This window comes from Zalophus californianus, chromosome 9, assembly GCF_009762305.2.
Source record: "Zalophus californianus isolate mZalCal1 chromosome 9, mZalCal1.pri.v2, whole genome shotgun sequence".
In the NCBI taxonomy this organism is placed as follows: Eukaryota; Metazoa; Chordata; class Mammalia; order Carnivora; family Otariidae; genus Zalophus; species Zalophus californianus.
The window spans coordinates 86,841-100,601 of record NC_045603.1 but is presented as its reverse complement, the minus strand read 5'-3'; the positions used below and the strand labels follow the sequence as shown (position 1 = coordinate 100,601).

The following is a 13,761-nucleotide window of genomic DNA, read 5'->3' as shown; positions in this document are numbered from 1 at the left end:
ACCCTCCTAGCCTGTTCTCCTTTCCTCCATCCACTTCTGTATCTATTTACCTTTTTGTTTTTTAAAGATTTTCTTTATTTGAGAGAGAGGATGAGAGAGAGAGAGCGCACATGAGAGGGGGGAGGGTCAGAGGGAGAAGCAGACTCCCCGCTGAGCAGGGAGCCCGATGCGGGACTCGATCCCGGGACTCCAGGATCATGACCCGAGCCAAAGGCAGTTGCCTAACCAACTGAGCCACCCAGGCGCCCTGTATCTATTTACCTTTGATCTAGGTAGAAAAATAGATCTGTCTGTCCATCCGTCCACCCATCTACTCAGCCAGTTGTCCACCCGTCTATCCCTCCAGTTAGCATTTAGAGGGTCTGTTATGTGCCAGGCACTGTACTATGTGCTGGGGTCATAGAAATACATGAGATGTGGTCCTCACCTAGGAGGAGCTCACGATCAATCATAGGTTCCCTCTGTGATCTCATTCCGCTCTCTCACTCCCTCTGCTCCCGCTGCATGGGCTGCTTGCTGTCCCTTGAACATCCCAAGCCAATCCTGCTATGTGGGCTTTGCCCTGTGTGCCCCTGCTGCCAGGAAGCCCTTCACCCAGAGAGTCCTCAGACTGCTCCCTAATGCTCTGTGCCTCTCCCCAACTGTCCCTTCCTGATGAGCCTTCACGTGACCACCCTAAGACTGCAAACTTTCTCTGTACCCCTATCCTGCTTACTTCTCTCCTAACGTTTGCCAGCATTTGACATGTTATGCATATACCTGTTTCCTGTCTTTCTGTTCTCTCTCTCTTCAACTAGATGGTCAACTCCACAGGGTAGAGGTTTTGTTCTGTTCTTTGCTGTATTCTCAGAGCCTAAGACAAACAGTGCTTGGTACATAGCAGGCGCTCTCTAAGTACTTGTTGAATGAATGAATTAATCTTGAGAAATGCTAGAATGATAGGGAATGAGAGCGGAGCTATGGATGAAATGTGAAGTGTGGTAGAGCTGTCTTGGGGTCCTTCCAGGGTCCTGGAGAGATGAAGCCAGGAGGGACGGGAGTGGGGGTTGAGGTGCAGGAGAGTCTTACTTACAGATAGCTGGAGAAGAAAGCCTGGAGCGTGGGGCGGGGCTTGTGGCCGCAGGTGTGGACTGGAACCTGCAGGCTTGCAGGAAATCAGTAAGGCCATGGGTGGGGCATCAGGTGGACAGCTGGCTAGCCCTGCAACAGCTGTGAGAGACTTTGGGATCAAGATTACAAATGGGGACAAGGCTCTGTGGGATGCAGTGACATCAGGGAAGGGGACCCAGCCCCACACCTGGACCTCCTGCCCACTCAGAGGCAGGCTCTGGAGGAAGGGAACCTGGGAAGTTGAGTGTCCATGGGCTCTTGTGAGAGTTTCAGTGAGGACCCAGTGACACTTCATGACAGTGTGTACAGCCTACGGCACGACACGCCTATATGAACACAACACTTACACGTGACTCCAAGTCACACATGTATCCCTGCACATGTACACACCTTCTTTGCTCTTAGCTTTGGGGCTCGCTGACTCTTTCTGAAGATGGCCCTGGACTTGCCCCGTCTGCTGTGTGCAGCCACTCAGGAGAGAGATGAGCTGAAGCTCCTCCCCATTATGGGCCCTGACCCCCAGAGGCCAGGATTTCCAACATGGTCCCCTCAGCCTTCTTACTTTAGGACCTTTGGGCCCCCCACTTCCGTGTGTGTGTGTGTGTGTGTGTGTGTGCGCGCGCGTGTGTGTGTGTGGGCAGAGGCTGGAGACCAGCGTGGTTGAGGGGCAGTTCAGGTCAGTTGGAGGATGTGGCCCTCCATCAGCTCCTGAAACTCCCCTCAGAAACCCGGGAGGACCGGACGAAGCGCCTTTTCCGCCACTACACAGTGGGCTCCTATGACAGTCTCACTTCACACAGGTACGGGTGGGGGGCAGGTGGGCAAGGGTAGGCGTGCATGCGGATGGGACGTCAGGTATGGAGGGAGGACGAGAGCTGGTTGAGGGGGCCTGGGGATGAAGAGGGCAGAGGAGGGGAGGTGATAACCAGCCCACCTCTGTCTTCTGCCTTCCTGTGTCAGTCCAAGGGCGACTTCCTGGGGTGGGCTGTGCCTGTGGGGTCCTGTTTGGGGCACACATGGGGTCAGCCTGGCCAGCTGTGCTCTCTGGCAGGGCTCTCCTCACCCCTCCCTGCTTTCCTCCACCAGTGATTATGTCATTGACGACAAGGTGGCTGTCCTGCAGAAACGGGACCATGAGGGCTTTGGTTTTGTGCTCCGGGGAGCCAAAGGTAATGAAGGGTAGGGGGCACCATGAGTGTGTGTGGGGCTGGGGTGTCAGGCTGGCAGGGGCTGCACCCTGCTCAGGTGTTTCTTGTCTCTGCTCCTCCTCGCTGCTTTCCTTCCTGTCTCACCCCTCACCCTGCCTCACCCCTGCAGCTTCGCCACTATCCCTCACCCCTGCCCCGTCCTTTGCCCCTGCCTCCCCCACTCCCTCTCTCCCTGCTAGTTTGGCCCCTCTTCCCCTACCTTGACCCTGACACTCTCTTTTTCTGGCCCCACCCTGCCTTGCCCCTCTGCTCTGACTATATTCTTGACTTGAAATGTCTCAATATAAGGCAGTCGTCTCTTCGCCCTGATGATTTCCAAGATCTCTGCTGGAGTGTGTCTAATGGAATGGGAGTTCTCTCTGGTGGGGCTGAGGGGGGATTTCTACCCTGGGCAACCCCAGACCCCCCGGCCTCAATTGTGCTTGGTTCAGCGTGTTGAACCACTTGTGGGAGGTTGCTGTGTGGCAGCTTCTTCCACCTGGACTGTGCTGGTGAAGCACCTTCCTAACTGCCCACCCCGCCCCCCGCAGCAGAGACCCCCATCGAGGAGTTTACACCCACACCAGCCTTCCCTGCGCTCCAGTATCTTGAGTCGGTGGATGTGGAGGGTGTGGCCTGGAGGGCCGGGCTGCGCACAGGAGACTTCCTCATCGAGGTGAGGCTTGTCCTTACCTGTGCAGCAGGTGGGGTGCTGACCTCTAAGTCCTAAGGAGGACACACTTGGAACGTCTCCACCACCCACCTGTCTGTCCCAGGTGAACGGGGTGAACGTGGTGAAGGTCGGGCACAAGCAGGTGGTAGCTCTGATCCGCCAGGGCGGGAACCGTCTCGTCATGAAGGTTGTGTCTGTGACAAGGAAGCCGGAAGAAGATGGGGCTCGGCGCAGAGGTGAGGAGCCAGGCTTCAGACCTCTGTGCTCAGACATTGCCCTCTGACTCCTGACCTTAGACCTTTGACCCCAGGCCCCCATTCCTCTCCCCACCCCCTGACCCTAGACTGTTGACGTCAGATGCCTAAACGTAGGTGAAGTGTCCACATTCGTGGCCTGGGTGCCTTCCCAGTCCCTGATGTTAGGCTGCCCACCCTGGCCCCCAGCCTCTGACCCCTGACCCCAGGTTGCCCCTCCTCAGATCCCCACCCCCCCTTCCCGGCGTCCCCCCCCAGCCCCTGGCGTGGAAGAGCCCTCCTTCCCTACACTGCCGGCAGCTGCCTGGAGGCCGGGGTTGCCATAGCAACTGTGAGGTTGACGCTGCCGCGGCTTATTGTCGGAGGGAAGGGGGAGGCGGCACCTGAGGGAAGAGGAAAAGCGTCTTCTCCCCGCGACGTCGCCGCACAGCCTGGGCCCGGGAGGCTCTGCCAGCTTGGGCCAGCCCAGCCCAGGTCCTGGCTTGGCCGACCACACCCTGGTCCCCCGAGGGGCAGTGGCTTCCAGGGCCTGGCGGGAGCCCTGGAGGAGCAGGAGCCCAGCCTGCCGGGAGACCCCTCCCAGCCCCCACCTCATGGCTCTGGGGCCCCCCTGCTCAGCCCTCGGACGACAGGGTGGGCACTCAGGCAGGAGCTGGCCAGCACCGTGACCCCCACTGGGGCCCTTGACCACCTCCCTCCTGAGGCCCCAACTACCCTGGCCCCGCGGGGCCCTCAGCACCCCCCTGCGCTCCCAGCGCCATGAAGAAGTTTGCATCCAGCCGCAGCCTGAACAAGATCCTGGCGCAGTGCGACGCATCCTCCCGGGAGTACGAGGAGATCCAGGCGGTAGAGCGCAAGTGGCACCTGCACCTGGCCACGCCGCGCTGTCTGCTGCTGGACAGGAGGTCCAAGGCCTCCCTCTTCTTTGCAGCCCCGCCGCCCCCCAAGAGGGCCCCCAGCACCACGCTGACCCTGCGCTCCAAGTCCATGACGGCCGAACTTGAGGAACTTGGTGAGCAGCAGGGGTGGACAGTGGGCAGACAGCCCAGGTGGGAAGCCAGGTGGTGTGAGCTGGGGCCAAAGCCAGGCAGAGACGTGGCGGGGGAAGGACAGACAGACAAACATATGAAGGTGTGGTAGGAAGGTCAAAGGTAAATGGGTGGGTGCTGAACTGGTGCGGAGGGGGATGACACATGGATGGCATGAAGGCTAGAGATGGACAGTGAGCCAACCAGGACCAATGGTCAGGGAGCAGGACCTGGCCGTCCAGTGTGTTTGTGTGCACGTGCACCTGCTGCTCTGGGTCTGCACACCTCCAGTTGGACTTTACTCCTTCATTTCATCCAAGTGAGGACAGGGCAGGAGTCGGGGGACCTGGGCTCTTCCCTGGCTTTGCTGGCGCTAGCTGTGTGATCTTTATGCTTGTTTTTGCCTCCTTAGCACCTGTTCACTCACCAGTTAAGCAGGGGTTACAGTGAGCTGCTGACCTGACAGGGCTGTGTGAACATCGCTAGCATGATGATGGGATAGGCCCTCGTGAGCTACAAGAGGCAAATAAGAGTGTGTCAGGGCTTTGATGGGGCATGATGTGGGCATGATCCCAGGGTGACCCCCAATAGCCTCATTGTGGGCATGTCTTGATATATGTGACCATTAATAGCCTCATCATAGGCATGTCCAGATATACATGACCGTGTCCTGACATATGTGGCAGTTGACATTGGGCATGTCCTGATAGACATGCCTGCTAACATGCTCTGTCTTCCTGTAATTCAAACCCAGTTCTAGTCCCAGACTTTACGATGGCTCTAGCCATGGAAGGAATGCTGACTCTGGTCCTAGGCTGAGTTCTGACCTAGTCCTGGCCACAGGAAGGGCCTGGTCCTGGTTCTAGACTGAGCCTCAGCCCTGGCTTCAGGCTTTGTTCTTCCCCAGCCATAGAAAAACACTTACCTGTCCCCCAAAATTATTGCTGACCTTACTAATACAGTGATCCTTGACCTCGTCCTGGCCACAGGTTGAGCCACCCCCCTTCCAAGCAGGTGCTCTTGACTGCAGTGTAGGAGGAGGAGGACAGCCACCAAGATAGACCAGATTGACATAGTCCATACTTTTCTTGCCCATAAATATTCTGAAAAAGTAAAAGTCAAAAATAGATAGCCAACTCAAAACAAAGGAAGAGGAATTTCCCAGGTCTCAAGAATAAAGAGAGGAATCAGTTAAGAAAGTGAGAGGAAGCTGATGATGCTTCCATAGTCCAAGGGGGCTTGGGACACTATATAGACCCTAAGGGCAGGGGTTGGGGCTCTGATACTTCCACAAAGCCAAGAGATGTGGCTGTGGACCCATGAGAAGTGGGAAAACTAGAACCAAGCCCAGGGACTGGCATCAGCATAAAAAATAAAAACCCTGGAAATCATAGAAGAATAAGAAAGACACAAAATGAGGTGTTTAAATACAAAGTTTAAGGAAGTTAACAGAACTCATAAAGGACAGCCCTTTATGACAGCTGATAAAGGACAGTACTCCCCCCCCAAAAAAAAGAATAAGGAGATTTTAAAAGGATCCCTAAAGAACTGTTACTGAAACAAAAATTATAGTCACTGAGATTAAAAAATCCATGATTGGGATAAACAGTACACTAGATTCAGTTGAAGAAAGAAATAGTGAATTAGAAGATAATTCTGAGGAAATTACCCAAAATGCAGCACAGAAAGATAGGGAGATGCAAACTATCGAAGAGCAGATAAGAGATGATGAAGGACAAGTGAGAAAATCCCCATCTAATGAGAGTTCCAGAGGGAAAGAATGAACTGATTGTGGAAGAGGCAATATATGAAGAGTAAATGGCTAAGAATTTTCTGAAATTGAACAAGGACATGAAATTCCATTTTGAAGAAGTATGAATTCTAAGCAAGGAAATAAAAACAAATCTACATCTAGACCTGTCATACTAAAATTTCATGACACCATAGACAAAAGTAAAATCTTAACTACCAAAGAAGCTGGATGATTTAGAAAGGAACAGTGGACAGCAGACTTCTCATCAGCAGTAGTAGATGCTAGAAGACAATGGAAACATAACTTAAAAGTCTTGAATCACAATGCTTTTCCACCTAGAATTCTATACTTAGCTAAACCTGCTCATTGAAGGGTGAGGCAGAGAAATCAGCAGACTTCTGGCCCCAGGGTCACAAGGGTCCAAGACTAACCATGGGCAGCTGATCCGCCATACTGATGGAGAATCCAGACTGGTCGATAAACCAGTACCAGTAGGCAGCTGGGTCTGGCTAGACACCAGACCAAGGCTCTGGTGGGTGGGTCCCAGGAGTTCCTTCCAGAGGCTGTCACATAGCCATGTTCAGCTACATGTTCAGAAGGGACCCTCCTAGTTCTGCACAAAGAGGTGCATGGGCATCCAGGGACCAGGGGACAGAGACCTGTGGAAACAGAATTGCCTTCTTCCTGTGATGCTTCTCTCTGAAGAAACCAGTGAGTAGAAGAGCCTCCTTCTTCGCTGCACTGGTCTGGGGTGCTCCTGCTGCTTGTGTGACTGGGTTGTTCTGCACACCCTTGTCTTCTTGAGGGGCTCACTCTTGCTGCATTAGGTCAGCATTGTTTCCACCAGTTTTTACCTGAACAGAGTCTGGGGGAGGACAGAGGGACAGCTTAGCACAGAGCCTCCATCCATACTGCTGAGTGAGGAGGGATCATAGCTTTTGTTGAGGCTGGACCCAGACTCTTTATGTAGCTCCATTCAGAGAGAGAATAGCCACTACCGCCTCCAGAGGATTGCTGTCCTGGGAAGCCAGACCACTGGCTGACTTTCTCTAGGGTTGAGGGAGCCAGGCCAGCATCAGGGTTTCCCCAGGTCCTAAGGGATCATCCCACTATCCAGCATTTGTGCTGTTATAAGACAGAAATTAGACCTGTGGGTTTACTGACAGCAGAACATGCCAGTTCTCTGTCACACTGTTGAGAAGGGCTAGAGCCTGTTAGGATGCTGTAGTCTATTGAGAAGATGATCTGAACATATGGAAAGAAAGGCAAGTGTGAGACCACAGCAAAAGCAGGTGGCAAGGGTTGGGGCTCATGCCCAGATGGTTGCTTGCTACTCAGGGAGAAGCCAGGTCCTGCGGGAGAGAGACGAGGTAAAGAGCGTCCTGTTGGGGGATGGTGTGAACAGAGGCGATGCCCACAAAATGAAGGCCTGAGGTGGCTGACAGAAACGGGATTGAGAGGAACAGGTTGGGATGGGAGCCCTCATCCTGAGTCAGGTGGCAGGACGAGGAAGGGTGGGACACTCCCAGTGCCCTTCAGCATGGGGCGCTCTTTGTGGTCACCACGTGTTCATCCGCTTGAACCAATAACGTGCTGGGGCTTCAGACATCAGTGGAGACTCAGGCCCGGGAGGGGCCTTGGTGGGCCTGAGCCCCTCCTGTTCATCTGTTTTCCCATGAAAAGTCTGGAACTTTTGGGTCCCTTTTCTTTTGTGATGAGAATGTCAGGGCAGGTGCCATGCCAGTGTGGTCCCTGATTGGCCGTGGTCTGGCAAACACACTGACCTGCCCTTCGTTGGAAACACAGTGCACAGAATACTCAAGGTGACCACTGAAGCTATTAGTAGCCTCTGAACTTGGTTTTTTTGGGGGGGGGGGTTGTCTTTTTTTTGAACAAAGAGTTGATTGAACCAAGTATGGTTTAGTTGTGTGTGGACATCTCCAGATGTGTGTGCATGTCTGTGTGCATGAGCGCATTTATGCATGTGTGTATGTTTGTGTGTGTGTGTGTGTGTGTGTGTGTGTGTGCACGTGCTTGGATATGCATGCACATGAACACTTGTGTCTGCTTGTGGTTGTTTCCACCTTGAGTTTCAAGCCATGTACCAACTTGGCATTTGGGCACATTTGCCACTCAGGGTCTGATAGGGAGGTGTAGGCCAGGGGTTGTAGGGGATCTGGGAGGTCCTGACTGTTGGGGGGGGTGGGAAGTGGGAAAGATGGGGAAATGGGAGTGGGAAGGGAGCCCAGATGCCGAGGGATGAAGCCTGCCTCTTACCCCCTTTGCTCTGTTTCTTGATTGCAAGCCTCCATCCGGAGAAGGAAAGGGGGTGAGTCATCTGCTGGGTCCCCAGGCCCCCAGCTTTACCTGATCTCTGTCTAGGGAAATGCTGATGTGTGAGGAGGTTCCATTTTAAGTCAGGGTGGTCTAGAAGCCTGGGCTGTACCTTCCTGTTGGCCTTCTCCCTGGGAATCTGGTGTGGGCACAGTAGAGGGAGCTGGGGAAGGACGGGTGGGGAGTTCCCAGGGGTGTGGCTATGTGGGGGTGTGATAGTGAGGCACAGCCGTGGGCTTTGGGGGCTCAGGTGAGTAGGGGTGGGGTGGGTGTGAGGGCCACTGAGGCAGCCTGATGAGGCAGAGCTGGGAGGGCCTCCCAGTGGAGGCCATAGTATGTGCCATGTCCTGGAACTAGGTAGGGGAAGGGTTCAGAGGGTTCAGCTGTGGGTCTCCTCAGGGAGCATGGTGACTGGGCCAGTGGGGGCAGGAGCACTGGTTGCTCAGCTCCGGCCCATGTTGCTCCTTTTTGCCTGTTTTCTGGGGGCTCCTTGTGCCTGGTGTGTGGGTCCCATTTCTGTGCTGACCTGTTGTAGGGTCAAGCCCAGTGCTGATGACCATCCCTTTGGAGCAGGGGTCTGGGCCCCACAGCACTGGGGAGGGAGCTTGGAGCTCCTCTGCCCAACATAGCCCAGGCTGTTGACTTCACCACCCGCTGCTCCTTTCTTCAGGCCTCATCTGTATCCTGTGAGGCTCCTTTCTGTGTGTTCTGTGTGTCCAGCCTTGCTGTAAGCAATGCAGCCTCCATGTGGGGACAGAGTCTGAGGTCTAGCATCTGGTGAGATCTCAGGGCCTGGCCTCCACCAGCTTCCTCCATCTCTCGAGTGGACAGGGGACTCTTTTTTGGCTAAATAGGAGTCAGAGCCAGATGGAAGCCTGAGGTGGCTTTGTGGCCCCAGGCAGGTGTGTTCACTCTTTTGTCTGTGTGCCTGGGGCCCATCCATCCCTCACTGTGGGATCCACAGGGCCTTCCCCATGCCAGGGACATGCTGGCCCCATCTGTCTGGGCCTAGGCTCTCCAGCATGGCCTGCAGTCTTACCCTCAGTTTTCCCATTGCTCCTTGCCCCAGTCCCAGGTGAGGTGCTTTCCCCACTGTCTTTTCAGGGATTAAAACTAGGTGTCCTCTAGGGACACTTTTCTTCACCCTGTGAGGCAGACACACAAGCTGTTTCTGGAATATTTTGGTTCTGTTGCTTAGCTCATTAGCAGGGCTCCCAGGGTGCTATGTAGTGACCTGTGCACTTCTTCCAGTTGTAGGGGAAGTGATGGACAGTTCATTGCCCCTGTGGCCCCTCATTCCTGCTTGGGTTCTGGTTGTTTAAGCAGCTGCACCCCGAGCTGTGTCCCCACCGCATATGGAATCTTGAGAACTGGTGTATGTGAGGCTGAGGGGAGTGTGTAGTTCCCAGTGTCCCAGATCTGGTTCCTAATGGGCTTCATTTTCTTTTTTAAGTATCTAAAATAATTTATTTAAGAATGTATTTTCTAATAATGGTGGGGATTGTTGTCAACCTCACCAGCTTGTAGTTTGCAGAATTCTTCTTTCCCTTTTGGAAATAATTCTTGCCTGGTCCCAGCACCCCCCACCCCATGTCCAACAACATTTGCTTTGCTAACTTCATGTACACAGTGCTTTGGTTTCTGGGATTGAGTTCTTCTGGACCTAGAGATGCAGCTTCTAAAATCCACAGCTCAGGGGAGCGCATGCCCCCATGGAAATGTTTCTTCTCTGCTCATGTCTTTATGTCTGTGGCTTCTGGATAACATGGTTGTTAAGTCTGATCTTTTACTTATCGGATCTATGATCTGGAGCACTTTCTCTCTCAGAGCTTCAGTTTCTTCTTGGGTAAAATGAGGGCAGTATCAGCATCTTCTTTGTATGATTTTGAGGGATGAGAGAAGGGTCATGGGAAGCTCTTCTAACTGGAAGTCACCAAGAACTGAACAAAGGGTGGTGATGGTGGTTTCAGCTTCCAAAGGGAAATTATTTGCTTCATTACAAAAACAAAGAAGATGACCTCTCTAAGGAGCTCTCCCAGTGGTGCTGGGAGCCAGGCACAGGACCTGTGAGCTAATCTGTAGATGGAGCAGGTTCTGCTGATGAGTTGTAACCTTTGTTGAACTCCTGTATTATTCAGGGCCCAGGCTGGACACTCAGGACATTCTGGGAGCCCACAGGCTCTTTGGGGAGATGAGGTGCAGTGTGTCTTCAGTGCTAACCCTGAGCAGCGCAGAACTGTAGCACTTCTTATGTCCATGTCAATTCTTACAACAGACACTGAAGCAGCTGCTGTTTTTATGCTTGCTTTGTCAGATAAGGAAACTGAGGCACAGAGAGGTTAAATCAGGACAGAGTTGGTGTGCAGTGTGGGTCTGGTCTGGGTTGGATGCCAGCCAGCTGGGAGGAGCTGACTTCTTTCCCCATGGCGATTGCTGAGTGGGTTGTGGAGGCAGAGACAGGAGGTGCTGGTGGGAGGTGGTGGGGCTGACCGTGTCCTCTGACGGGGCATTTATGAGAGGCCAAGCATGACCACATGCATGGTCCTCTAGGCTTGGCAGAGCCTCTCAGAGCTTGGGCATTCAGAGCCTGGGTGATGAGGGGGGTGAGGTGGGGCTACTGTGGGTACAGGAGCTGGCCCCGACCCCTACTGCACTCCACATGCTGGGCCTGAGGGCACCACCCCAGTCATCCAGGCAGAGCTGCTCGTTCTCAGACACACGTGTTTAACAAGATTTCCAAGTCATGTTGATAAGCAAAAACACCACCTTTAAAAACATTAAACAGCTTTAATAAAAACAAGCAAACAGCTTTTCTTTATGATGGATTTGAACGCTGCCTGAGGCCCCCCTTCTTGGGTCCTGTTGTCTGTCAGCCCTTCTTCCTTACCTTCTTCCTGTGGGGCTGGTGGAAGCCCCTTCAGCACCAGCCCTCCCAATATCTTCCTCTTTTCTCAGCGCCTCCCACCCAGGGTGGAGCTGCTTTTCTGGGGTGAAGGTTCTTTGGCCTCCTAGTCTGCGTTAGGGCCAATTTTTTTTTTTTTTTTTTTAGTTCCCTGACCTGGGACTGTGAGTTCTGTTTTCAGAAGGATCCCCTGTTCACTCATTCTTGACTTACTTGCATCTTTTATGGGCACCTGCTGTACACCAGAGTTTGTCCTTGGGCTGTGGCCCCCAGGAACAGCAGGGCCACAGACAGATGAGAAATGCCAGGTGCTGAGGAGAAGACTCTGGGCTCCAAACAGTGCTGTTCCTCCCCTGGTCCTCTCCCTAATGGTCAGTCAGGCTTTTCCTGGAGTGGGGCTCCAGCGGGTGACCTGGACCAGCCCCCGAGGACAGAGAGGCCATAGGACTCAGATGGGATGCATGTTGCTTGGCTTCCAGTCTCCCCAGTCTCGGGTCTGGAGGAAGGGACATGGGGTGGGTGGGGTCCAGTGGCTCCATCAGCAGTACCAGGTGGACCAGCCTTGCGGGGAGGACTCAGCAGTGGGGCTGCACGGGGTTGGAGCAGGTTAGGGTCCAGGTGGCTGAGATGGTGCCTCCCTTGGCTGTGCAGAGAAACTGGATGAGATCCTGGCAGCCGCCGCGGAGCCTACACTGAGGCCAGACATCGCAGATGCTGACTCAAGAGCCGCCACGGTCAAACAGCGGCCCACAAGTCGGAGGATCACCCCTGCTGAGATCAGTGTAAGTCATCCCAACAGCTGGGGGGCACGGGGAGTGGGGAGGCAGGGGGAGCATGGGGGGTCAGAGTTCCACGTCCCCTGCTGGGTGTGTGTGCATTTTTCTGGGGTGGAAGTCCATCATTTGAGCCCTACTCTCCAGGGGTGGTGGTGAAGGACCCCATGGCTTCTCCTCTCACACGTGGGGAAATCTTAGCCCCAGAATGGCCACAGCTGAACATAATGCTGAGTGTTCACTCCTCTGGCTGTGGGTTTCAGTACCTCCTGCATAGTCACACCCAGGACCACCTAGAGCACCCCTGCCCTGTGGAGGGTACAACTTAGTCTCTGTCCCCCTGCCATTCCTCTCACTTGGCATCTTCTGGGCTACTCCCCAAGCCTCATCCATATCAACCCTATCCAGTACTCTATGCCCAGGCCCCCACTGGCTGTGCCCCTGCTACCTGGAGACCTCAGGGCTTGGGTCTGAATCCTGGGTCAGGCCCTATCAGTGCCAGCACCATTGGAATTAGTGCATGGGGTGTTTGATCTCAGGCTTAGGAGGATGGCTGGGGCTGGATGGAGAACTGGGAGCCCCAGTGTCCCAGAACCTCCGTATAACCCCCCAACTCCCACAGTCTTTGTTTGAGCGCCAGGGCCTCCCAGGCCCAGAGAAGCTGCCCGGCTCCCTGCGGAAGGGGATTCCACGGACCAAGTCTGTAGGTATGGCTGGGTTGGGGGCTGCACGGGGCTGGAAGGAATGGGGCTGGGGCTGGGGTGGATGTGGGGCTGGAGGACCCTGTGTCTCCCAGCCCTTCAGCTGGGGTTTCCAGTTTCCCTCTGAGAACTGCCTCTCCCAGGTCACAGCCCAGGATTCTCCTTGTTTGTGGACATATGTGGGGTCGCTCCTTCCCCCAGTCCAGAGACACTGTGCCTAAAAGAGACCCTTGAGGCTTCTTTACTCCAACCATTGCTCCCTATCCATAGTGCAACCCCCCCATCCACCGCTCCCCGTCCAGTGTGCGCACCCCCATCCACCATGCTGCCCGTCTGGTGTGTGCACCCCCATCCACCATGCTCCCCGTCTGGTGTGTGCACCCCCCATCCACCACCCCCCATCCACCACGCTCCCCGTCCGGTGTGCGCACCCCCATCCACCGCTCCCCATCCGATGTGCGCACCCCCATCCACCACGCTCCCCGTCCGGTGTGCGCACCCCCATCCACCGCTCCCCGTCCGGTGTGCGCACCCCCATCCACCGCTCCCCGTCTGGTGTGCGCCCTTTCTTCCACTCCTATTGTCCAGTGGTACCACCGTCCTGTACCTTCCATAGACGCCAGCATCCCTGTCCCTGGGTGGTCTCTTATCCTGGCTGCTCCATCTGTAGAGTGAATAAATGTCAAGTTTCTGACCCTAGACTTATCCTTCCCTTGAACCTGCCTGCCCCTCGCCCCAGGTATTGCTCTGTATCTCTCTTCTCCTTCACAGCCAGTTTTCTCCAGAAGCCACCTCTACTTGTTGTCTCCTGTCCCCAACCTGCTCCTCAGCCTGGGGCAGGCTAGCTCCGTCCATATCTAAAACAAATTGCTCCCACCAGGGTCACCAGTGGTTTCCAGGGTATTCCTTCCAGTGAACACATGACCAGTCCTTCTCTAACCTCAACTAGCATTTGATTTTTCTGTTCCCTCCCTCATGACACTCAACTCCCCAGGGCTTTAGGACAACATTTCTTGGGTTCTTCCCTCAGTTCTCAGGCTGTACCT

At 54.5% G+C, this 13,761-nt stretch overlaps 1 protein-coding gene across 2 annotated transcripts in view; it reads left to right on the top strand.

Annotated features, from left to right (window-relative positions):
- Positions 1–13,761, top strand: part of SHANK3 (SH3 and multiple ankyrin repeat domains 3) — a 51,266-nt gene that overhangs the window by 20,880 nt on the left and 16,625 nt on the right. Inside the window, exons 14-21 of one of the 2 annotated variants that reach the window (XM_027592746.2) lie at positions 1,835–1,910; positions 2,197–2,279; positions 2,849–2,973; positions 3,074–3,206; positions 4,156–4,236; positions 8,311–8,334; positions 11,893–12,023; positions 12,637–12,721. In XM_027592746.2, the coding sequence (XP_027448547.2) occupies positions 1,835–1,910; positions 2,197–2,279; positions 2,849–2,973; positions 3,074–3,206; positions 4,156–4,236; positions 8,311–8,334; positions 11,893–12,023; positions 12,637–12,721 (738 nt within the window). The remainder of the gene's footprint in view (positions 1–1,834; positions 1,911–2,196; positions 2,280–2,848; positions 2,974–3,073; positions 3,207–4,155; positions 4,237–8,310; positions 8,335–11,892; positions 12,024–12,636; positions 12,722–13,761) is intronic. The other variant, XM_027592747.2, reaches the window with a different exon arrangement.